The sequence below is a fragment of the Parasteatoda tepidariorum genome, chromosome 10 (genome assembly GCF_043381705.1).
Source record: "Parasteatoda tepidariorum isolate YZ-2023 chromosome 10, CAS_Ptep_4.0, whole genome shotgun sequence".
Taxonomy (NCBI): Eukaryota; Metazoa; Arthropoda; class Arachnida; order Araneae; family Theridiidae; genus Parasteatoda; species Parasteatoda tepidariorum.
The window spans coordinates 57,029,293-57,053,323 of record NC_092213.1 but is presented as its reverse complement, the minus strand read 5'-3'; the positions used below and the strand labels follow the sequence as shown (position 1 = coordinate 57,053,323).

At 26.3% G+C, this 24,031-nt stretch overlaps 2 protein-coding genes across 2 annotated transcripts; both read right to left on the bottom strand.

Moving 5' to 3' along the window:
* Nucleotides 1-2,726: 2,726 nt before the first annotated feature.
* On the bottom strand, nt 2,727-17,436 carry LOC122268369 (uncharacterized; the record flags this gene model as incomplete). The annotated part of the gene is given in 5 exon segments (XM_043049216.2): nt 2,727-2,806; nt 4,721-4,814; nt 6,108-6,445; nt 9,835-9,933; nt 17,296-17,436. Coding segments are annotated over 4 exon segments (540 nt in total), but the record flags the coding sequence as incomplete, so codon positions are not given.
* Nucleotides 17,298-23,852, bottom strand: LOC107440060 (solute carrier family 25 member 32). The gene is made up of 2 exons (XM_043049218.2): nt 22,718-23,852; nt 17,298-17,437 (listed from the first exon to the last, which is right to left on the bottom strand). The coding sequence occupies exons 1-2, from the start codon at nt 23,665-23,667 to the stop codon at nt 17,434-17,436; spliced, it is 954 nt and encodes a 317-aa protein (XP_042905152.1). The 5' UTR covers nt 23,668-23,852; the 3' UTR covers nt 17,298-17,433.
* Between the last annotated feature and the right edge of the window lie 179 nt (nt 23,853-24,031).

Below are 24,031 nucleotides of genomic sequence, written 5' to 3'. Positions count from 1 at the left end.
AAAATCGAAGTTCATTTTATGTACTATATATAAATTCCTTGACTAACAATATATAATAATATCCCTGTTCTTTATTAAATTTTGCAAATATAGTTATCGATAGATTTTAATATTGCAATATTTAATATTTTAAATTTAGCACTGCTTATTTTTTTGAATTTGGAAAGTTTTAAAAATCCTTATAAGGCATTAATGAATAATTAATTGCAAATAATACCGAAATAATAGTGAGATTATAAATAAAATATATATACCTAACTTAAAGTTAAATGAAAAATAATAAATAAAAAATAAATGAAGCAGATAATACTAATATTAAAAAAAGCTGCAGGAATTTTCGAGGAATACAAATTAATTTAAAAACTATTTTGTTATGAGTTCATTATGTAATGATTTTTATGGAATGTTATTAATGTGATGTTCCATCCAGCAATCTTGGTCAATACAAAGGGCAATGTTGCACGTTTGACAAATAATTGTTGAACGTCTTTGAATGCCTTTCTTATAGCACATAGTGCAACGTCTTCGTTTTTTTTCATCTTTTGGAATATGCATGTGCTCCATTTTTAATCTTTTTGTGCTAGGTGAAAAGGATGATTGAGCAAGAGTATTTCTGCGAGGTGTGGAGCATTGGGTTTTATCTAAAAGTGATCGAATGACATTCATTCTATATTGTTGATGGGTTTTTCCACCGATAACTTTTCTAAATAATATATAAGAATTTAAAACACTTAAATCCAGTAGGTGAAAAAATAATTTTTTTGTCCATTTGACAGTCTTACGACCGAAGGAATATGAATTAGCCATTCGATCACTCAAATCGACAAAACCCATATGCTCCGTATAATCAGCGACAATTTTTGGCTTTTTAGTATCATCATGCTCTAGAGCTGCGTGAGGCTCATGAATATTACTTAGGAGATAAACATCTCGCTTGTCATGATAACATACGGCTACCATTCCTTCCTCACAATAAAGAATTTGACTTTCTACAGATTTTGATTTTTTATTTTGAGCAAATTTGGGAAAATTTTTCCTATTTGCCCTGACAGTCCCACAACAATTTACTTTATAGTTTTTCAGCATATCTGAAAATAAATCTGGAGAAGAAAAAAAGTTATCCATGTAAAGTTTGTGACCTTTTCCTTTAACAGAATTTGCTAGATTGTTCACAACGTTATAAGATGCAGGTAAGGATGGAGCTTGTTTGTTTTTGTCTTTACCCAAATAAACTTGCATATCATAAGTAAAACCTTCCTTATCGGCAATTTTGTACATTTTTATACCCCATTGCTTTCGCTTTTTAGGCATATATTGCTTAAATATTACTCTCCCTTTAAATTTCACAATAACTTCATCTATTGACAATTCTTCAGTAGGAGAGTAATATTTTTTGAAAGAATCGTTTATTAGGTTAAACACATCACGCAATTTCCATAGCCTGTCATAGTTTTCATCATTTTTTGGTTTAGTAGAATTATCAGCAAAATGAAGAGCACGCAATATTTGTAGAAATCTGTCTCTAGGCATTGATTTCCCAAATATTGGTGTAGCAATTAACTCGTCAGTAGACCAATAGTCTTTTAAACAGTCTTTTTCAATGTGGCCCATTAGCAAAATTAAAGCAAAAAATATCTTGAGCTCGTCTGCATTCATTTCATACCATTCAGATGAATGGGACCTTTTATCCTTTTCTGGGTGAAAGTTTAATTGGTTATTGTAATACCGGTTAGTCTCTGTTGAAATTAATTGGAGTAACTCTTTAGAAATGAATAAATCAAAAAAATCAACTTCATTCTGTAAAGGCATAATTGAGGAAGCAACACCTGATTGTCCGGTAAAATTTATCTTTTGCGAATGGTCCAAATTTTGAATTTCACGCCATGTGAAAGCTTGCTGTATTCCATCGGTTTTGATAACATTAATTTCTTCATCTTCTCCAAAAATTGTTTTTACAGTTACGTCATCCTCCTCATCAGAGCAATCGGAATCACTATCAGCATAATTTTCTTTATCTAATTCCTCTAAGAGTTTGCAGATCTCTTCATCATTCAAACCTCGCTTACGAGGAGCCATCAGAATTGTTAAAATAACTTACTAACAGAGAGGAGAAAACAGAAAAGACATCTAAGGAATATTTGGCTAAACTATTTTCACACCAATATTCAAAATATGCCAACCTCCAATGCCGAATTTCGCGAAACCCTCCTACAATCCTCCCCTCGAAGCCTTAACAATAGAGGGGGAACTACTTAAACCACTTATCATCAAGAGGTGAAGAGCAAGTTTGACAGTGAAAGGGGAAAGAAATGTGTGGTACAAATGTTGTACCGAAACCGTCTTAAAATAAAATTGTTTTTAGGGTACAACTGTCGCACCCTCCGTCCCCTAAAGGTTAATCCATCAACTTAAAAATAAATTGCCTAAAAACTCTAAAATTGGTGTTTTTTCAAGCAAATGAAAAAAATTATAATTATATATCATAAATTATTATATAATATATAATTATTATATAATATAATATATAATATATTATAAAATAACCATGCTTTACAATTAGGGGTGATCTATTTTCCTGTGACAAGCACTATTTTTTGACATTTTCTTCATGAATTACAGTTTACAGTATCATAAAACAAGGTAATATAATAGATATTTCTGGATATTATACAAAATATCTCAGACTGCAGTTGAAAGAAAATCTTGGAAGCAATTTATTGACTTACAGCAACACTGTCATTTTCATACAGCTCATCATTTTTTAAAATATTTGGTGAGACTGGCTCAGTCAAACTACCTTCATTTTCTATAAAAAAAAAATAACAAAAATATTATTTTTTTAGCATCATTCATTGTTTAGTTTTTCACAGACACATTTTCTATTTTTCTTTTTGAATTTATTTTAACATTATTTCTCCAGTAAACTCACTTTTTAAAATTGAAATAAATTTTAATTCAAAGTTAATTTTCTTTAAAATTGAATTATCATGAAAAAAGGAAATTTTTTTTCCTCCAGATTGTAAAGTTTAAGGGAAAAATAAAAAATCGAAGTTCATTTTATGTACATTAACAATTTATTTATTAGAAGGATAAAAGTGAAATGGAAAGCTTCTGGTATGCTGTAATCATATAAACTTTAAAAGTAGTTTTTATAAATAGAAACAAAAGAGGATATTGTATTTTTGAAATTAAATGAGATTTCTTTCTTAATTTGCTATAAAAGGCCTTGTACATTTAAAATTAAAACAACAAATTTAAGAGCAGTTTTAAACTTAAAAAGTAGAACATGCCATTGCTTGCTTTCCTTTGACACAGAGTTTTTATTAAACATATATAATTATTAACGTAATTACTTATAACGTAAATAACGTAATTATTCTTACGTTTCATTCAAATTTCTCATTCCTTATAAATATCATACGCAAATATAAGGATTTAAAAAACCAGGCGCCAAAAAGTGAGTAAAATATACACAAGTCGAATTTTGTGTGCCATAACAATAATGTATAAAAAATATTGGGATTTTAAAAATAATAGAAAATTTTCAGCAACAATAGCTACTAAACACCAAAATTATTTATGAAGGTATTGACGCAAAGCGAGCGCATCAAAAAGTGATTACTCATATTCGTGATTCCAATTTTGAGTGTCGTAATAATATTTGAGTTTTTTAAAACCACAAGAAAATTAATTGCATTAACGACAAAAGAAAAAAAGATCGAACACAGATTTATGATAGTTCTTGAGTGCATTGAAAAGTGATTACTAAAATGCATGATTCAAAATTTCAACTTCATGATATCACTTTAAAAATTAATTTTATTTAACTGTAGCCAAATAAAAAAGGGGGCAGATATATTACATTAATTAAATAATTCTTCCATTACAAATCTGAAATTTGCAAGAGAACTGCTTCTTATAATATATGCTTATAATAATATGCTTCTAAAATATAAGTTTCAAAAAAATGAAAAAAAAAATTTTTTCCTTCTAGCGAGTGATCTTTTAAGTGTTTGATAATTCCGAATTACTATTTAGATTATCAATTTTATACTCTTGTGTTGGCCTCAGTAGTTCATAATTCTAGCCAAAGTGTTCTTTAAGTTTGTCCGAAATTGTATTTTTCTCTAACAAACCTGCGTAAAAAAAAGTCATCACATGTGAATGGCAACTCAGAAAAAAACAAGAGGGTGCAGGTAAGTGTAGAGAAATGTCTTGTTGTCAAGATTTTGCATTAGTCATGAAATGTAAATTTTAGATAAGCAGAACTCCAAGAAAAATTTTTAGCAACATAAATTATTGATTTGCGGAAGAATCACATGCTTGAGTTACTCATCATTGAAATTTCTTTTAATTTACCAAATCAACTACTGATAAATTCCTCCAACTACTGATAAATAAATTTTTTTATATTTTATATTTTAGTGCAAATATAATTCTGATAATCCAACAGATATTTTTACTAGCTATTAAACTGGTTTTTGTAATTAAAAAATAGCAAAAGATATCTTTGCTTGTAATTAGAGCATTACAAAAAAATATATAAAATGGTCTCATCTCAGTTAAAAGGTTAAATGATTTTTTACACATTTAAAACTGATTAATATTATTTTGAAAATATTCTATGACAAGAAATCAAACTTAAAAGAAAATAATTCAGCAATGATTCATTCATACAAATAAAATTATATTAACACTGTAAATGTTTTAAAATACATACCATAAGTTCCTTCCGCAGTGTTTGGAGATAATCTAGGTTTTGCGTACACAACATTCTTTTTATCAAACATCTTACTGTGGCCAAAGGAGCCCAGCTAAAATATATAAAAAAAATTATTGTTGTTGTTGTTATTGTCGTGTCTATGCATGCAGTGCTAGTGCAAAGATTAGAGTCCTCCAAAAGGCTTGATAACAAGATAACAATTCTTGTTTTAAATATAAACATTTCTTAAAAAAAATAAATCGATACATACATTTTTTATTACATTTAAAATATTAATAATATTGTAAGAGGATAATTTATTTTATCTAAATTTAGTATTTACTTGCCTAATGAAATCTATACTTCTCAAATTTATTCATTTATTTTAAATAAAAGGTTAAACATATGCATACCTGTCAACTTTGGAGAAATAAAATAAGAGATTTTACTAATGTGGAATTTTTTGGGCTACGAGTAAAGTTTTGATACATCATGCATAATCATTTAAGTCAAAATTGGAAATAATATAAGCAATTACATTTTAGTGAAGTAAAAAATATGTATATAAATCTTAATCTAAAGAAGATTTTTTTAAACCATTATTTATAATTATTTTAACTATAAACACTAAACACACTGCATTACTGGCAATAGCACCATCTGTTGAGGAATAACAGAAGTATTTTTGCCATTAGCGGATATTTTATTGCCAAAATTCATCTTCAAAAAAATATACCTCCTAACTTTTTTTAATAAAAATTTTAAAAAAGTAAAGAATTTTTTAAATACTGACTTTAAAATATAATTGAAATCCATAAAGCCATTATCCTCAATTAATCAAAATATTGTGATGCATTTGACAAATAGCTATTTGATTTCACCAGTTGTCGCTTATGCTATATTATATTCTGGTATTAAAATTATGTAGCAAATTATAAAAACTAAGATAAAAAATCATGGAAAAAGCCTAGTTCACTTATGTAAGATTTTACAGTGTATGGCACAGTTAATGATATAAGAATTCAAAAATAAGTTAAGACTAATTTTTCCTTTTACGGGTTTGCATATACTAAGTACAATGAAAGCTTATTTGCTTTGATACTGTCTCTATGAATAAGAACTTAGCCTACTTAAGCATCAAAATAAAGCCATAAATATTTTAATATATTATTTAATGAAATAATATTATCCTAAGCATTGATCCTAAAAAAATATAGCAGTACATATACATCTAAATTGAGTTGATCCAGAATCAAATCTTTCTGCCCTGTATATCAAAGAAAATGAGCATATATAAAAAGCTAAAAAATTTTATAAGTTCTTGTAATATATTATACAAAAAAACAATCCAAGTGAAAGCCTATAATATTGTAGAACTATGGAAATAAATTAATAATAATTGTACCTCTAGGCCTGGTCTTAAAAACATTCTTCCGGCAATAGTATGCCTTTCATGTCGTTCTCTTTTCTTAGATCGAGGTGGAGGAATTGGAATTTTCGAAGGGTCTCCGGGCAATTCTGTTCTTCTTCTAAGCCTGGGAGACCTTGTTGAACTCCAAATACTGTCAACAGCCTTGCGAAGATGAAGACGCCTCTTTGGATGCCGATGATACATATCATCGCAAGACAGACAAAATGTTTGACTGCTACATCTATCACACCTAACAGCAGGCGTTGAACAACCACATAAAGCACAAGTTCTAGCTGGAGAGCTTGGTAAGTCATCATTTTTGGGAATTGGTCCTGAAACATTAAAACAAAACTGTACACACTATTCATTAATAAAATGGTTACCACATATTTAAGTAATAGCATAAGTGTTTACATAATTTACTATATAATTTAGTTCTGAAATATTTAGGTCGAAGTATAAATGTTATTCCTACAATGCTCTGAAATATTTAAGTGGAAGTACAAATCCTATTTATTCATAAATAGGTTCTAAAATATTTAGAATTAGATACACTATATATGAATAAAAATATCAACAAATTTAATACACAATTTAATTAATAGTAGTTATACATGACGAAAAAAGAAATGTACAGTGCACTTAATATTTATTAAACACTTGAAAATGGATTTTTAAAAAAAATCAGTAAAAAAAATTTTGTGTTAAAGCTCTACATAAGTTGAAAAGGAGGAAGGCCAAAACAACAATGGCTCAATTCTGTGGAACCAGACTTTAGATTGATTAAGGTAAAAGACAGACAGTCCAGTGCAAAAAATAAGTTGTCCAAAGAGGAATCTTCAGCAAAAAGCCTTGGCCCACTCTGAGCAATTGAGTCAAATATGATTTGATTTTAAATCATGATGTTCTTATCATATTTGAGAAAACACCCAAGAAGTTCTCAGTCTATAAAATATATAAATGCAGCAACAAAATCCTAACCTTAAATTTTAATTGAAAAGCTAAAAAAAAAAAAAAAAATAAATAAATTTAATAACAGCATGCATTAAACGTGAAACAAGCGTAAAATTATAAAATTCACAAAAAATCTTGCATAAAAATATTTCTCTCTCTGATATAAAACTGCTTGAATATGAGCATTTTTTTTATCATAACCCCTGATATATTTCAATGATATTTTGTAATTAAATTAGCATATTAAAACACATTTTCTTATCTTTATAGAAGAAAAACTTAGGCATTAAAATTTTCAGCAAACATAAATAAAAAAGGCATAACAATCTTTAAAAAGTAATTAACATAGACTAAATATTTTCAACAACTATTTAAACATAAAATGTGGGACATTTAATACTTTAGCTAATAAAATTTAAAAGGCAATTAAATTAAACTGATAAAAAATTTATAGTTTTATTTTTAAACTACAAGTATTAATACCTAAATTTGAGAAGAACTACGGACAAGCAACATTGAATAATGATTACTTTGTTTGTAATCATAAAAAAAAAATGTTCACTTAACTTTCATTAACAGAGATCATTCATTGCATTTTAGCAATGAATTTCTAGTTCACAGCAACAAAAACTAAAGAAAACTTCAATAACTAAACTTTAAAACTGATCCAGTTGTAAGTTTTTAAAGTATGCACTTTAAAATAATTTTATAAATAGGTCTTTAAAATTTTAAAGTAATAAACAACTAAAACAAATTATTTGCCACATGCTTACTAAATCTTATTTTATTTAAGAAAGATGGGTTTATACAATTCACATAATACCTTTAAATTAAATTTTTATTCTAATTTAACAGAAAGACATTTTTAAGATAAAGACACAAATCGAAACAGATCTGATTCACGTAGTTTCTTTAATATCTCTGAAACAAACAATAATTTTTCTAATGTAAGCAAAAGTAAAAAAAGTAACAAAATATGAATCCATCAAGCCTTGTATTTTTAAAACAATAAAATTTTTCAAATAAAACAAAACACTAGTTTTAAGGAGCAAACAAAATACATTAATTTTAAATACAATGGCTCATTGATTAATTATTTAATGTGCCATTAAACTATTAAGTGTCCATTTTTGATATTTATATAGCACTCTAGAGCACCTTGAACTTTATTCACTTTTTAAACATTAAGAGTCCAGTTTTGATATTTATATAGCACTCTAGAGCACCTTAAAATTTATTCATTTTTTAAACATTAAGTGTCTGGTTTTGATATTTATATAGCACTCTATAGCACTTTAAAATGTATTAACTTTTCAAGGGTGATAAAGAAATCAAATCAAACATTACTATGATTTATTTTTGGATTGGTTGGTAGGTTGCAAAAATGTTATTTTCCTTTCAAAGTTTGAGTACTAAACAAAATTATTTAAATATTAAAAGTGGACATACTCTCCGCATATTTCATTTTAATTTATACTTGTTAGTCTAACCTAGAACAAAGATCCTTTTTAAACTAAGTATGGATAGAAACCAAAACAAATATGATCTACATAGTTTATTTCAAACTAAACAAGCATTAATTTTTTATCACATGAAAAAGGAAGAATAAAATTCAAGTGCAAACTCTAATCTATCAAAGACTCATGTTTAAATCATGCAATCTTGCAAATAGAACAAGGCACTAGCTTTAGCAGTAAACAAAAATCAACTATTGCTCAGATAAATTTGGAAACCCTTCCTGGAAGTTCTTGGCAAACTTCCATCAGCCTCAAGGTAGTTGACTAATTGAGAAATCTGCAAGTCTGTATTAAAAGTATCAAACCTTTTTTTTAAAAAAGCTTTACGTAACAGAAACCCGAACCAACGAAAAGTAATTAGGAGTGTCAAAATATAGGCAAACAAGAAACAAAGTTAAGTAATAAATAAATCATCAGTTGCTATAAACAAATAAATGCTTAGTCAAAAATATACTTAGACAGCTTGACTTGCATGTATAAAACTAATGATTTTTACAACAAATTATTTTAACTAATCAAAATATCCGTTAAATAAACTACATAATAATTATACTAAAGAAAAAACACTATTACACCACTGGCAACAGTCCAAAATGGAAAATAGAGATATTTTTATACCTAAGATTTACAAAACAAAAAGAATTATTACATGAAAAGCTATTTAAAAAAAAAAAAAAATTCAAACATATCTTTATACTTTTTAGGACATTAATAACAATTAATCAAATGACTGAAACATCTTTAATAAGTTGTTTATTCCTATATGAAGATTCTTTTTCCCTTTAACTATGATTTTCATTTGAAAATTATTCTCAAAATAAATATTTTTAACAAATTCAATATTTAAATTTAATAACACTAAGCAAAATATATTTATTTTTTAAATAAATATATTTAGTACTTAATAATGTTTAATATGAAAAGCTTTTCTCTTAAGAGTTTTTAATACAAAAATTCTATTTGTTTCAGGGATTTTTAATTTAGAGAGTTAAGAAAATAAGTTGGAAATTTGCAGTCTGGAAGAAGACACAAATAGTAGTAAAGAGCTCAGAGGTTTTTGTGAAAATATTTTTACTTATGACACCAAATAGAAAGACAATTTTACAGAGGTTTTTACAGAAGTAAGAGCTCAGAGGTTTTCGTGAAAATATTTTTACTTATGATACCAAATAAAAAGATAATTTTACAATTCTTTAAAAAAATGGGAAAATATAAATGAAAATAAATATTTAAAAAAAATTTATATTTACCATTTTCTGTTTGCTCTGAGTCATCCATTTTGTGTTATTTTCGGTATCGTTCAAAGGGCAAAGTTCAAAGGCAGTGCCACTGTTATGTTCTCTTAATATCTGAAGAAAAATCATAAAATTTATTAAAATCTACTATAACAATAATATAAAAATAGTAATTTTAATATATATATATCAATATTACATTAAAGAAAAAACTTAAGAAAGCAGGATGGACACATTTTGGAAATGAGTAATAGTCCAAAAATAAGAAATCTTAAAATAGCATACTTTTTAAAGATTTATATTGTTATCAGAGTTACTTAAAAATTTACCACCATGTGAATTATATGGCAAAACTAATGTTTTCCACAGGGCAACTAAATAAAACAAATGGTGATTTAATTATCTGATAGTCATAACTTTTTCACAGCAAATGTACCCCATGTGTTATTTATTATTTTAATAAATATAGAATTATTAAGACTGCTTTATAATACTCTGAAAATTACTTTATTTCACGCTTGTTCCGTAGAATATTTCCTCATTTCAAAAATTAAACCTTATAATGTCTACCATATTTTGCTTTACATTATTAATATCAACAGTTTTTTGAGTTGTTTTAAATTTTTTAAAATATGGCTGCTGTTAAAAATTCTAAAACTGGTCACTGGTCAGAGAATAATTTCCTAATTTTGTCCTAAAAAGCAAATTATTGTTATAGTTCATGTTTGAGGTAGTATTTTTTTTTTTTTAAAAATTGCTCTCAAACAATGAAGGTTCAAAATTTTCTAGGTTGTATGATAAGGTATTAGACAACCTTATCATAAAACTTATTTGAGAAAGCATATTTTATATATATTTTTTGACGTTTTGCATACATTTTGATTTAAAACTGCAATATTTTTTAAATGTTATTTAAAAAGGTTTAAAGGTGAAAAACAAGGCAGAAAACAACATTCTCCGCTTAGATGAAGGCGAGTTGTTTCTTTAATGCTCAGTTAAAAGGGCTATTAAATTTTGTAGGAAAACTTTATCTTCATTACATTATCACTACTTAGATCTAACACATATTTGATAAAAAATAGTAATTAAAATGAGCATTTAAGCACATAACTACCAACATGGATAGCAAAAGATCCAATAGATTTTACGAAATAATATAATTTAATGATAAGTGTTGCATAATATACTAAATATTTAACATGTAGGGAAATCTATGGATTTTTACTGTCATCAAAATACAAAAACTTTATTACACTAACAACTGTAAATGATGTGCAATATTTTCCATTAATAATAGATATTAAATGAAGTGGAATTTAAAAAGTTTTTATTTTGTTATTCCTAATTTTGAGTACTAGTAATAGACAAATAATTTATTGATAGTTAAAAGATCTTTTAATTAATTTACAAAATGAGTTCCGAATAAAAATAAACTGAATACTATAAATGAAGCTTGATTTATTACGTAATAGTGATATTTATTAAAATATTCTAGCAAGCAATAAATCGAGCAAAAATTCTATTTTGATAAGGATTTTTTGGGGGGAAACTTAGGGAATTTAATAAAATGTACAAAAACCAGGTGAATATTTATTATACCAGTAGACCAGGAGAAACTGGCAAAATCCAGTAGTCTACTGGTAAATCCAGTACAGTTGACTGCTATTAAGGTAGTTTTAAAGAGTAAACTTTTAAAAAACTGTCAGAAAAAAAAAAAAATCCCATCAGACAAATTAGTTAGTGTGTGTGTATCTTAACATAAGATCTTTTTTACGGTCACTCTGGTGTGAAATTTAGCAATCTGAGAGAAATCACAGCGTTTAACTGGTTAAATCACACCGTTAATTGGCTCTAGGAGGTTTTATTTCCTCAGATGGCATGTTTATTTGTTCTGTTTATATGGTACTATATGTATTAACATCACTTCTAATATACTGCAGAAAAGGCATACTACTTTAACGAACACTGAAAAACCAATTAGAGGCTATTAAAAATATTTTAAAGTACAAGCTAAAGCTGTCTCATCACATAATCTCATATCTAATTCAACAAATTATGACTTGTCGGAAAATATTATTAAAAAAATAGAGAATAATTTTACTCAAAAACTGAAATTTTAAACACTAACGTGCTTGATATTTCCCTGCTTTTTTTTCTCGTTTGTTTTTTTAAATTTGCATTAAAATAGGGAAATCATGTTTTATAAACATACAAAATTGGATTTAAAAAAAATAATTCTTTATTGCTACTAGAGTTTGTAAAATATTTCAGAAATTTCTTTAAAATAATAATGGACCTTATGCAAGCAGTATAAATGCATTTCAGCTAAGAAAAAAAATTTCAATTTAAGTTATTTTATTTATGAGAGCCTATTATACTGATTTCTAAGTTTTGTCTTTATAAGTTACTGTATTTCAAAACAGAAATTTTTCTAGTAACATTTAGTAACATCTCATAATTTTGTTATGTACGAAACATAAAAATATTTTGAACAAATAGAGAAAAACATTCCAGTGAAAATGCCATAATGTGTGGTAATGACATACCAGGTAAAAATAAACATACTCCAGGAAATAAAAGACAAAAATATTCAGTATTTAAACCATTCTTTTGGCAATTTTTCACTTCTATGTTTTGTCTTTTTGTGATTTTCTATTTGGTAACAGTTAAACAGAAATTCAGGTTTTCAAAATTATAGTTCTGATTACTACACATTGAAAAAAATATATATAACTGAAAAGTAAGTTTAACCGAATAAATGGTTTTTATGCCATGTTCTAAAGCATCATGGTAAAATTACTGAATTTCACCACTTGTACCAACTTTTATTATAGACTATAAAACCATATTTTATTATTAATGCTACCAAAATCTTTACCAAAACGCTTCAGTAAAAGTTGCTGAGCGTTTTGATGTTCTCATACAACTGGAAACACGGCAAATCTCATAAAATTCTGGTAGTTTTGACCATACTTTTATTTCAGTGTAACAAATCAAGGAAAAAAAATAAATTTTACAGATGTAATGTAGTTGGTAAACCATGCTTAAATATTTAATAAAATAAATATAAAATAATGAAACATTTAAAAATTAAATGAATACAATATCAATTTTTAAGTGTAAAAGGCAATACTAATATTAAAAATAACCCCCAAAAAATACATTTAAAAAACAAAAGAAAATTTTTCTCAATATTTAAAAAATTTTTAATTTGAAAATACTTTTTTTTCTTTATCTATATCAGATTATTTAGACCCATTAAAAAAAAAATTCAAACTAAATTTAATTTTATTTTAGGTTTTTCTTAATTTCCTGACTTTAAACCTGTTCTTAATAATATCCCCTTTAAATAAAATAAATTACACCCACTGATAGTGACTTTACACAAAAAGTTAATATGTAAATAAGAATGTAGCTTCAGTGAAATTTTTTTACAGAAATGTTATATTTTCACGATTTTTTGGAAAAGAAAATGTTTAATGCAAAATTTAAAAATGCAACAAAAGCATATTTCTTTAATAAAAAAAATAATAATTAGATATACTACATAAATTGTTTTTTTTTTTAATCTAAACGTTTAACAATATGGCTTTCAAAATTAAAAAAAGTGATGATAATATTTCATTCTAATGAGTTTTAAGATAAGGGGCTAATCAAGTATTAAGTAAGCATAAATTAACTGGTTTATATTAAAAAAAATATTTTTATTTGGACAGCAAAATAAGTCTCCTTCTGTTAATAAAAATGAGCTAACTGGAGACCACCTCAAAACCTACATAAAGTTTTTTTAAAAACAAAATTAATTTAAAAATTATTATTTTCAATTAAGGAAGACTGCTGTCTTACATAAGCACTGCTCATACTTATTTAACAACCATGTCAGCAAAAAAACAAGCAAACCACAAGCACTTTCATAATATTTAAATGGTTCCTATTTAGAAATTTTTTTCACTTGATCTAAAACAGTAAGTATATATAAAAAAAAATTAAAATTGGAACTCACAGTATTTTACAGACATTTTTTAAAGAAATGGTACTTTTTTGTTTAGAAATCACTATATAAGAGGTACAGAAAAAGTGAAAAAGAAAAATGTCTTGAATTCAATTTTTAGCATAGCAGTAGCATTTGAATTAAATATTTTTCAAATAATTTTAATCAATTGTTTAAAATTATTCTCAAGCAATACTTCCAATTCGTTAACTTATTTCTTTGAAAGACATAATGTGACACAATGATGAATCTCATTTTTGATATTTTAAAAAAATAAAAAGCATAGTAAAATGCCTTTACTTTAACCCTTTGATGCAGAATTTTTATTAAACATATTTTTCATACCTTTTTCATTATTTTGTATTAATTTCTGTTAAAATAAGTGAAGAATTTTAAATTTAGCATTTGAATAATTCATGGTTATGAAATACAGAATGAAACACGGGTACCTTTTTCTGCGCTAAAGGTAAAATCTTCCATACAAGGCTCATTTCCAAACAATACTTTTTTAAATTTGATTATTTAGATCTAAGAGAAACAGTTATTCCTTAATATTGAAATTCATTCAATTAACAAAATGATTAATAAATTTTTGGATATGAATAGAAAAAAAATTTCAAACTAATTTTTCTTAGATTTAATATTTTAATACAAATATAATTCCAAGAATAATTGATTTTATTTTTTTAGTAACTGTTAGACTGTTTCCTTATGATTGAAAAACAAAATATACTTTGGTTTTTAATTAGAGCATCAGAAGAAAATAGATAAAAGAGCCACTATTGTCCTATCTGCAATGAAGGGTTAATCAACCTTTGGAAAAGGTAAAGATGTATATCCTAATTTATAAGAATGAATGGAAATAAAAATGGAACATCTTGTTTTACTAAGAGGACACTATACAGTGGGAAAAACTTCTCATGGTGATTCTCTTTCAATAATAGTAATTTAAAACTTAAAAGTGTAGAAAAAATTAGTTCAAGAAAACTCTGTAAGCTAAATGCTGAAATTAAATGCTGAAAACTTTTTTCTTTTTTTCAAAATATAAAATTGAAAACTAATTATGGAAAGATTAATAGATGCAATGAAGAAGGGCAGTTTTCTTGCCATAATTTGTTTGCATTTTACTATATATTTTTTTTAAAAATGTTCATTCGAACCACCTTAGTTAAATTTTGGTTTATTTAAAGAAGTTTTTTTCTATCATCATCATCAACGGCACAATAGCGCAGGGTGGGCCTGGGCCTTCTCAAGAAGTTTTTTCAGGCTAACCTTTTTCCTGCTAGCGTTTTACAGTTTTTAAGACCAAAAGGTCTTTTTTTGGCTAGACATTACAAGATACAGGAAATGAAATTACAGGATAAATAAAGGTTTTTAATAAATGTTTTTTAAAAAGTTTAATTGTTGTTGTAATAAAAAAGTAATACATTAAACAATTGCATACATTGCATACAAATTGCATACAAATACATTGCATAGGAAAATATATCAGTTATAGAAAAGTAACAATTTGTAAACTTTCAGCATCTTCTTTAAAATCTGATTTGCTGTGTTAATGAAGAAAGATGTTGGAAACTTTAATGTTCAAAATTTTAGATGAATGAATGATTTATGAATTAAATAAAATTTTAAAAATTGGCTTTAAGTAAATTGTTTAATAATTTAAAGTCATTTGCATTGTTTGTTAACCACAAAAAAATCATTTTAATGATTTTTCAAAATTCATTAAAAGGGCATTAATGAAGCTAAAAAAAAATAATAAAAATTAATACTTCAGTTAGAATGTGTAAAATTATAGATATATATTGCATTATGCATCAAAGATCAGAGCGATTCTGAAAAAAGCTAAATGTTCTACTAAATATTTTCAATAACCACTGAGTTTCCAAATGTTTATAACTGCATATTTTATTATTTTCATATAAATTAATTGATACAGAACGTTGTCCATAATAAATGTTAATTAAAAGAAAAGTTATATTTATGACATTTCTGAATAATTTAAAACATATTATTAACATAGTATATAGTTTTGAATTTCATATCATTATCATTAATATTTTTATAGTATCAATAAGAAAATTTCAAATATTAGTTTTTCACTTCATGTTTAAGTACTGCAGATTATTTTGTCTGCCCACTGATTTATGCAGATTATTTTTCTCCCTTCATCTCTATAAACTATTTTATTATTTACTGAGCAAGATATATCTAAGTAATTACTTTCTCAACTTATTATTAATTTTAAAATACACTTAAAGTGTATTCTTCCTTTTTAAATTTTATATTTATTTATAATATTAAATGCTTGTCCTACTTTAAAATTACACTTAGGTAATTCATTAGGGAAAAAAAACTTTTCCTAATCTGACAACACTCTGTATTATTCAAGATTTTATTTCCCCAAGAGAAGAAAATTATCTAAGCGCAACAAATGTGAATAATAATGATTTAGGAAATATTAAAATAAATATTAATTCAGGAGAAATCACTTTTTGGTCTTATTAATTAGTATTTATTTGAAATAAATTAATGAGTTCTTTAATGCATAAATTTGAAACTGATGTGCTTGTATGGTTATCACATGACACTCTATGGTGGTGACATCTGGAGATTAAATGACTATTGCAACAATTGCTAAAATTTTATAAGAATTTTAAATGTTGACATTCCATCCAAACTTTTCAGAGAAATTTAAGCATTAAACCAATCGAAAAATAAGCTTCCAACTCAAAGATATGCTTTTAAAAAATATTATTTTCCTCCTGAAAAAGGAATTAAAGGATCTTATTTTATGAAAAAATTATCATTAAAAAGGTTTAAAACACAATTTTTTAGAAAATAATTATATAAATATACATTTTTAGAATTATTTCTAATAATTAATTTGAAATATTTATTTTTTTCTCTTAAAATATGACCAAAATAACTTCAGTCTAGAAGACAAATAATTTATAAAAATATTTTTGCGAAATACGTAAAATTTGAATGTTAGTCCATAAAGTCTTTGCACCAGAAAGGTTCTGCGTTCAAATTCCGGGCAAGGCATGGAGGTTCTTTCCTCCTCTGTACTATCTGTCCGTACTGTGGGAGCAACGTTGGCCCACCTAACAAGGTGCCACTGAAAGAGTGGCCAACAAATCTGCCCTTCCTGTATGATGCCCAGGTGAGTCATTCTAAAAAAGGTGGGCATTGGAGAAAAAAACAACTTTAGCCCATAAAAAGTTTTTGAGTTTGCCTATACTTTGATAGTGAGAAACAAAGCCTAAAACTTCCAAAATAAAATTTTCAACTCTGAAAATAAAGTTTAAAAAAATATTTCTAACAACTTTATATGATTAATGAATAATAAGAACAAAATGCAAAGCTACTGACCAGGGGTCAGTATTAAATGGACGATGGTCAAAATGGTAATTATATTAATAAATTTGAATTATAAGAAGTCACAAATTACCAAAATATGTAAAAAATTCATAAGAACTTACCTAAAAATATGAGGCATAATCCAAACAATGTCCTTATATTATTAGAGATGTATAACAATGGCACTACCAACTTCGAAACACAAAAGTAGACAAAAAGCCACAGTCAGTATGGGAATAAACACTTACATAGTCTTTGCTTTAACTAAAATGAGAAAAGAAAATAGTTTCTAGAGAAGCATCAGGATTTTCCACTTGTTGGCTGTTATCCAATTTTAAAATTAGACTGCATCCTTCCCCCTCTGAATGTCAGACAACAGCTCTATTTTTGCCAAGATGCTGACATACACACAGCTTAAATACGTATTATCTTTTAAAGATTAAAATATTTAGAATTAAAACATTTTGATGGTACTGTTTTGTTTTATAATAAATGATATTTTTAAAGCAACTATCACATGTAAGATTAGTTTAAAATCTGAATGCAAAAACACTAAAAAATATTGTATTATAAGTTATAGGTAGGTGAAAAAGGGAATTAAACATTTTTTTATTTGAATGTAAAGGTAGATATTTTACATTTTAAGTGCAAACATGGGGGATCTACTGAACAAATTCACATTAAAAATAATATTTTGAATGTGAGTTTGTTGAGTAGACATTAAAAATAATATTTTAGTTCACCTCACCAAACCCACATGTTTGTTTTTAAAAAAATTTGAGAGTTTCATGAAAAATTTATGTAAGATAATAATGCATGCATGTGAACTGGTGATTGGGAAAAGAATAAATAAACTTATAAAAATGAATGTATCTGAAATGCGAAAGTTTTTTTTAATTTATTTATTTTGCATTACTTGAAAAAAGAAAAATATTGCAATTGTTATAAATGAATGAAGATTGGAAAATGACTGATGCTAAAAATCAGAATACATTAAAGAATAAATTAAATAAAATTTAAAAATTCATATTAAATAATTACCTAAATTTTTACGGCAATTTTTAACCTAGTTATAATTTTTTGAGTGAAAATTAAGATTAATGTCTAATAGTTGATAAAATATAATCTATATATAGGTGTGTGTGCGTGTGTCAAATTACGTACAGCATATTCTTGATTTGAGGCACAAAAAATCCTCTTTGTACTTTCATTTTATATTTCTTAGAGATATTTCATGTTTTTTATTTATTTATTTCTTAACTGAATACATACTTTAAATATATAAAGAATAGACAGAGAAAATACAAAATGGCACTTCAAATTCTGATATTTTCATTTTATTAAATTCTTTAAACTAAACATAAAGAACTGGAGAGAAAAAAAATTCGCCTTTTGGGGTTACATTGATTCAATAAGAAAAAAAAATTTTTTTTTTCTTTCAATATTTTAAATTATTCAATATAAATGTTTTAATAAACATTAAAATCTTGAAAAAATATATTATCAATTTCAGAAATATGGTTTGCCAGCAAAAATTTAATTAAATTCTAAAATTTGAACTTACATCAACATAACAATTAAAGGTTTTCTTCCCTCATTGTGGAATAGTCCTGAAATATTTAGAAATTTCAACGATGATATTTGAAGAGGAATTCAGCACAATATGGGCATTTCTTCATAAAATTTAACAAATAATTTAAAGTATCTATTAAGTAAAAATGCAACTGACATAACTTGTCAAAGTACAAATACAATGTAAAGAGTACCCATTAGGGAAAAAAAAAACTTTTTATCAAAATTAAAAGGAAAAACCATGATTAAGATTATTCTGGTACAATAGGCCACATTCGATTTTATTTCATGGTAGATTATGTGCAACTTTTGGATAAGTGTCAGGTTCTAAACATCTAAATTTTGTTCACTGTTACAATTATTACTTACCACTTGGCTCTCCATATAAAAAATATAGAACTGACTACCTCGAACATTGAAATAGACATTTTTTTTTAAAAGAAAAAAAATTAGAGTGCTGTATTGTATCTCATATAGCTGAGATATTTTTCCTGGTATCAAAATTCTCCTTGACTTCTTTTGAAGGAGTGAAATTTATTTTTGTGGTAGGAAATATAGGATTACCAAAAATAAATATATCATTGAATAATTATATCATTGATAAAAATAATTATATCATACAATCCAATTTCATGAGGTAGAAAAACGTACTATTAAGGATAAAATATAAGATCTGAACTAATTTGATTTTTCACATTTATCATAATTTGCATAAAAAAATGAATAAAACATTCAAATAAAATATTTAATTTTTTAAAAATTTCAAAGATATCCTTTTTTGTGTTTTATAGATCTTACAGCATTATTAAATTTGAAATTAACATATCAAGGATTTTCATTTTATTCTTTAAATTCTTATCCTTTCTCTGATTTTTCATTTAATATTTGTTCAAGTCCAATATCTTTTGTTAATTTTTAACCTGTCTAATATTTAAAACTCTCTTTCACAAATAACTGCTTAAAATGTTGTCATCGTTAAAGCAGAATTTGATATAATAGAGAAAAGGCATTTCATCTATTGGTGTTATGAGAGAGAGAGAAAGGAAGAAAAAAAAAAACATTAATTTCAGAAAGAAAAAAAAAACATTAATTATGTTTTTCAATTATATTTTATTTAAGACAAAAAAAAAGCATGACAATACTCTAGGCTAGCTTTTAAGATCATTTTTAATTTTCATCGTGTGAAACATGCGCTCATGGAGGAGTTAAAAATATAACTTAAAACAGTTTTATTGAATGAAATTGTTTAAAACAAATATAAATAAATTGAAGGCTCATTACACATAGCTTTAGAACCTAATTCATTTTTAAATAATCTGCTTGCCATTTATGTTTTCAAGCCAAACAAATTGGAAAACTACAAATTTGCAAAGAAAATATTGCAGTTTTTTAAAACTAGTATCAATAACTTGTGAGAAAATATTGAAATTATAATATTAAATTTCCTAAGCACTAAACACATTAAAATTCTAAATTAAAATGTGCAATAAAGACATGCCTTACTAAAAACGTTAAAAAAAATAATGAAAACGAAAGATACATTAAACATTATAGTTATATTAAAAGAAATGTTCTGAATTGTAGAATTTTCCCAGGTGAAGAAAATTAAATTAATTAAATGCTTCAAATTAAATAATGATAAAGTTCTTTTTCAAAAACAATCTTACAATGCACATTGATAACAATTACTTTTGGAAAATACAGCAAATTGATACTATGAAGGGAAAAAAAGTCAGCAAAAAGGTGAAAGATCATTGCTAGGCTGTATCAATTTCTTAAGCTGTAATTGCACTTTTGTTTTAAAAGCTATTTTATATGCATAAATTAAATATGAATTGCCAAGAAGTTTACAAAATTATTTAGACAAACAATAAATATGTTCAAACAAAGCTAATTTTATTGCAACCAAGCACCACAAAAGTTTTTACTAAAAAAATAGTTTTAATGAAAACATCTGCTGTTCATGTTTAAAAAAATTTCACAATGATTCCCTTTTATAATTCAAACATGTTTTTCCTCTGAAATTGAAAACTATACTGATGCCTAATATTAAAATGATTGTCATTGTTAATATTATGACTTAGAAATAGAATTTTTTCTTCGCATGAGTTTTTAAAAAAAATTTAAGCAATAATCATATAACACAACAAATTTATTTTAACAAATGAATATTTTTATACATGATTAATTAGATGTAAACACAAGTAAGTTTGCAATAAATTTCAAACTATCGGAATATCTACAATTCGAAGAAAGAAGCTGAAATGTGAGTATGATTGATAATTAAGTGCTTTCAAAAAGTATAACAACAATCTTTATAGTTCTTAAAAAATAATTTTAAATTTTTAAGAAAAAATTTTACACCACTTGCAGATTAAATCAGAAATATTAATTTTTTTTAATGGAGTATAGAAAATTTAGCAAAGTTAGCCAATTAATGAAGTCTATAAATTTTTTAACTTTAGAAAAATTAATAGACCAGATGTAATTAAAAATTAATGAAACAACAATTAAAAACGAACAATCTAAGATTTTTCAAAAAAAAGAAGAGTTTTAACACAAAATATAAAACAATAACATTTTTTTTAATAAAAAAATTGATTTTTGATCCAAAAAGGTGATTACAAAAAAAATTTCTTTGTTTTTTAAACACTGGTTTTCTAAATGCTTTTGAATAAAAGAAATCTAATGCTTTATAATTCAAGCAAATAATTTTTATAAGGAAACAGAATAATTCTCCAAAAAAATTTTGTTATAGCACAGATTGGACAAAATTTTTACAGAATAATTCCGCAAAAGAAGTTTTCTAATAGCACTTATTGGGCAAAATTTTTAAAAACTGTTTCTTCAGAACCAGAGATAAAACTATTTTTAACAGCTTTAAAACTCATGCTAATTTTAGAGAAACTTAAGCAAATTACAGCAGCAAATACAAAATTTTTTACATCCTAACTTTTTAACAGTTTTAAAACTCATGCCTATTTTAGAGAAACTTGGGCAGATTATAGCAGCAAGTACAAAAATTTTTACATCCTAACTTTCTTCTTAATTAATAGTGAACTAAAATGCTATGCTTTAAAATGTTAGTCTATTTCAAGTCACGAAGAACTCAAAGTCACAAAGAGCTTTAAAGACTATAATTGCTAAATAAAAAGGCAAAATGACTAGAATTATTAAAGTCGAGAAAGTCTTGGAAATAATTTTATTTTTCCATTAGACAAAGCTCAGAATATTTGCCTTGAATTATTTTTTGCATTTTCTCAAAAAATTCGATGTAACCGAAACATTTTTTTAAAGAAATTAGAGTTAATTTTATTCATAAATAATTTTTTAAAAAAATAATACAAAATACAGCAAAATAGGAAAAAAAATTTGTAAAAAATTTCTATTAAAAACTTATGCCAACCAGAAACATCCAAAAACTAACGTTCAAAAAATAAAAGTAAATTATCTCATTTTAAATTTGTGCTTAAACTATAAATATCTTGAACATTGTAATAATTTAGACCAGGGATTCCCAACTTACATAAGGCCGGGGGGCCGCAATTAAAAACACCAGTCAAATGGCGGGTTGCAACTTTATCATAATTTTATATAGGACTCTTTTATGTTTGAAGGAAGATTAAATATTACTGACAGATTTTTATCAAGTTGTACAAAACAAAAGTATTGAATTACCAATAATAATAAATATTTTCTTTGCAAAACCTGAGTAATAAATTTTTTTGCACCGTTGGTATGTTAAATTTCACAAAAACAAAGAAATTAGATTTTTTTTAACGAAAGGAAAGTATTTTAAACCCATTAAAACTCATATAGATTTCTTACAAAAATTACCCCCCAAAAAGTGACAACTTACATATTTTAGTTTGCAGGCCACTAAAAAAAGGATGCAGCCCGCGGGCCACCAGTTGGTAACCACTGATTTAGACAATACATAAAAAAGAAGAGCTAATAACAAGCAAATTTTACTTAGTTAACTTCAAAAGAAAATCTGACATTGTCTCATATACAACAAAAGTTATAGCTGTAGCAGGTGTCACTCTTAATAAATTAGGAACAATTCCTTTGTAATATCCTTTAATCCCTTCAAACTTCCATATCCTTTTAACAACTTCAATAACTCCTACATATTCTTTATGTTGATCTTGCAGTCTAACCCTAAGAACTTGATATGGATAGGTCAAACTAGCAGCAAAAAGTTTTGATAAAGAAGAAAATAGCATATATTGCACTGTAGTGAGTTTATGATCTGATGGTCGGTGATAGAACTTATTACACATCTTTTTCAGTTCCTCGTAAGCCATAAAATGCAAAGCCCCATGTGACACCCCAAATATGCCTGGTACAAACCCTTTGTACATTCCAAATATACCTTCATGTCGGTATATTTTGGTTAACGCATCTAACATGCCATTGTAATGTTTGGAGGGTGGCAAACTGGAGGCAGAAAACGAAGGCTGGTACTGTATACACATTCTTGTTTTCACAACCCAAATAGGGTTGGTAATAAAGGTAGTTGTGATTCCAGCTAAGGCAGCTGCAAGCATGTGACTGCCTGGTCCAAGAGTAATCTTAGAATCACTACTGTATGCCATATAGGATTTAATTGGTTCATAAAAAAGAAAAAATAACCCCCAGGATGCTCCAGCTCCCCAGCAATTGGGGGTAACGCCTTTATACAAACCCCTTATTCCCTCATCCCGTATTATTGTTGAAACAGCATTCCCTAAACTTCGATAATTAGGTCTTGTTTTAAGCTGCCCGTCATCAACTGCGAATCTTATTTTAAGTAAATCAAGTGGGTGAAGCACAAGAGTCGAGCAAACACCGCCACTTATCCCAGCAATAAAATGCTCATATTTAATGTGCGAAAATAAGGTGTTAGGAGATTGTCTCTTGACTTCTGAAACACGATTCATAGTTGGGTATAACCGTAGTCAACATAAGTGTTAGACGTACGCATAAGATAATTAAATCAAATTACTAAGTGAACCAGCTCTTTTTTTCAGGAATTGTTCACTTGTGAATGCTTTGTTTAAATTTCGGTTAGAATTTACTTCATGCGTATTCGCTTGTGAATAGATTTTATTGATATATGATCCAGTACAAAAACTCTTCCATAACTGTTTTACTTTGAATGCAGCTTACATGTTGTTATTCACGATGACATCACTCGACTGCGTCATCTAGGGAGAAAACTGGTTCCATGTTCTTACTCTTCCCCTTTCTCCCTCCTCCTCTATTCAGTTTTATAGGAATGTACAGTCCGCAAAAAAAAAACGA

Coding starts and splice junctions, on each gene's coding strand:
- LOC107440060 (XM_043049218.2), bottom strand. CDS start 23,667: ATGAATCGTGTTTCAGAAGTCAAGAGACAATCTCCTAACACCTTATTT.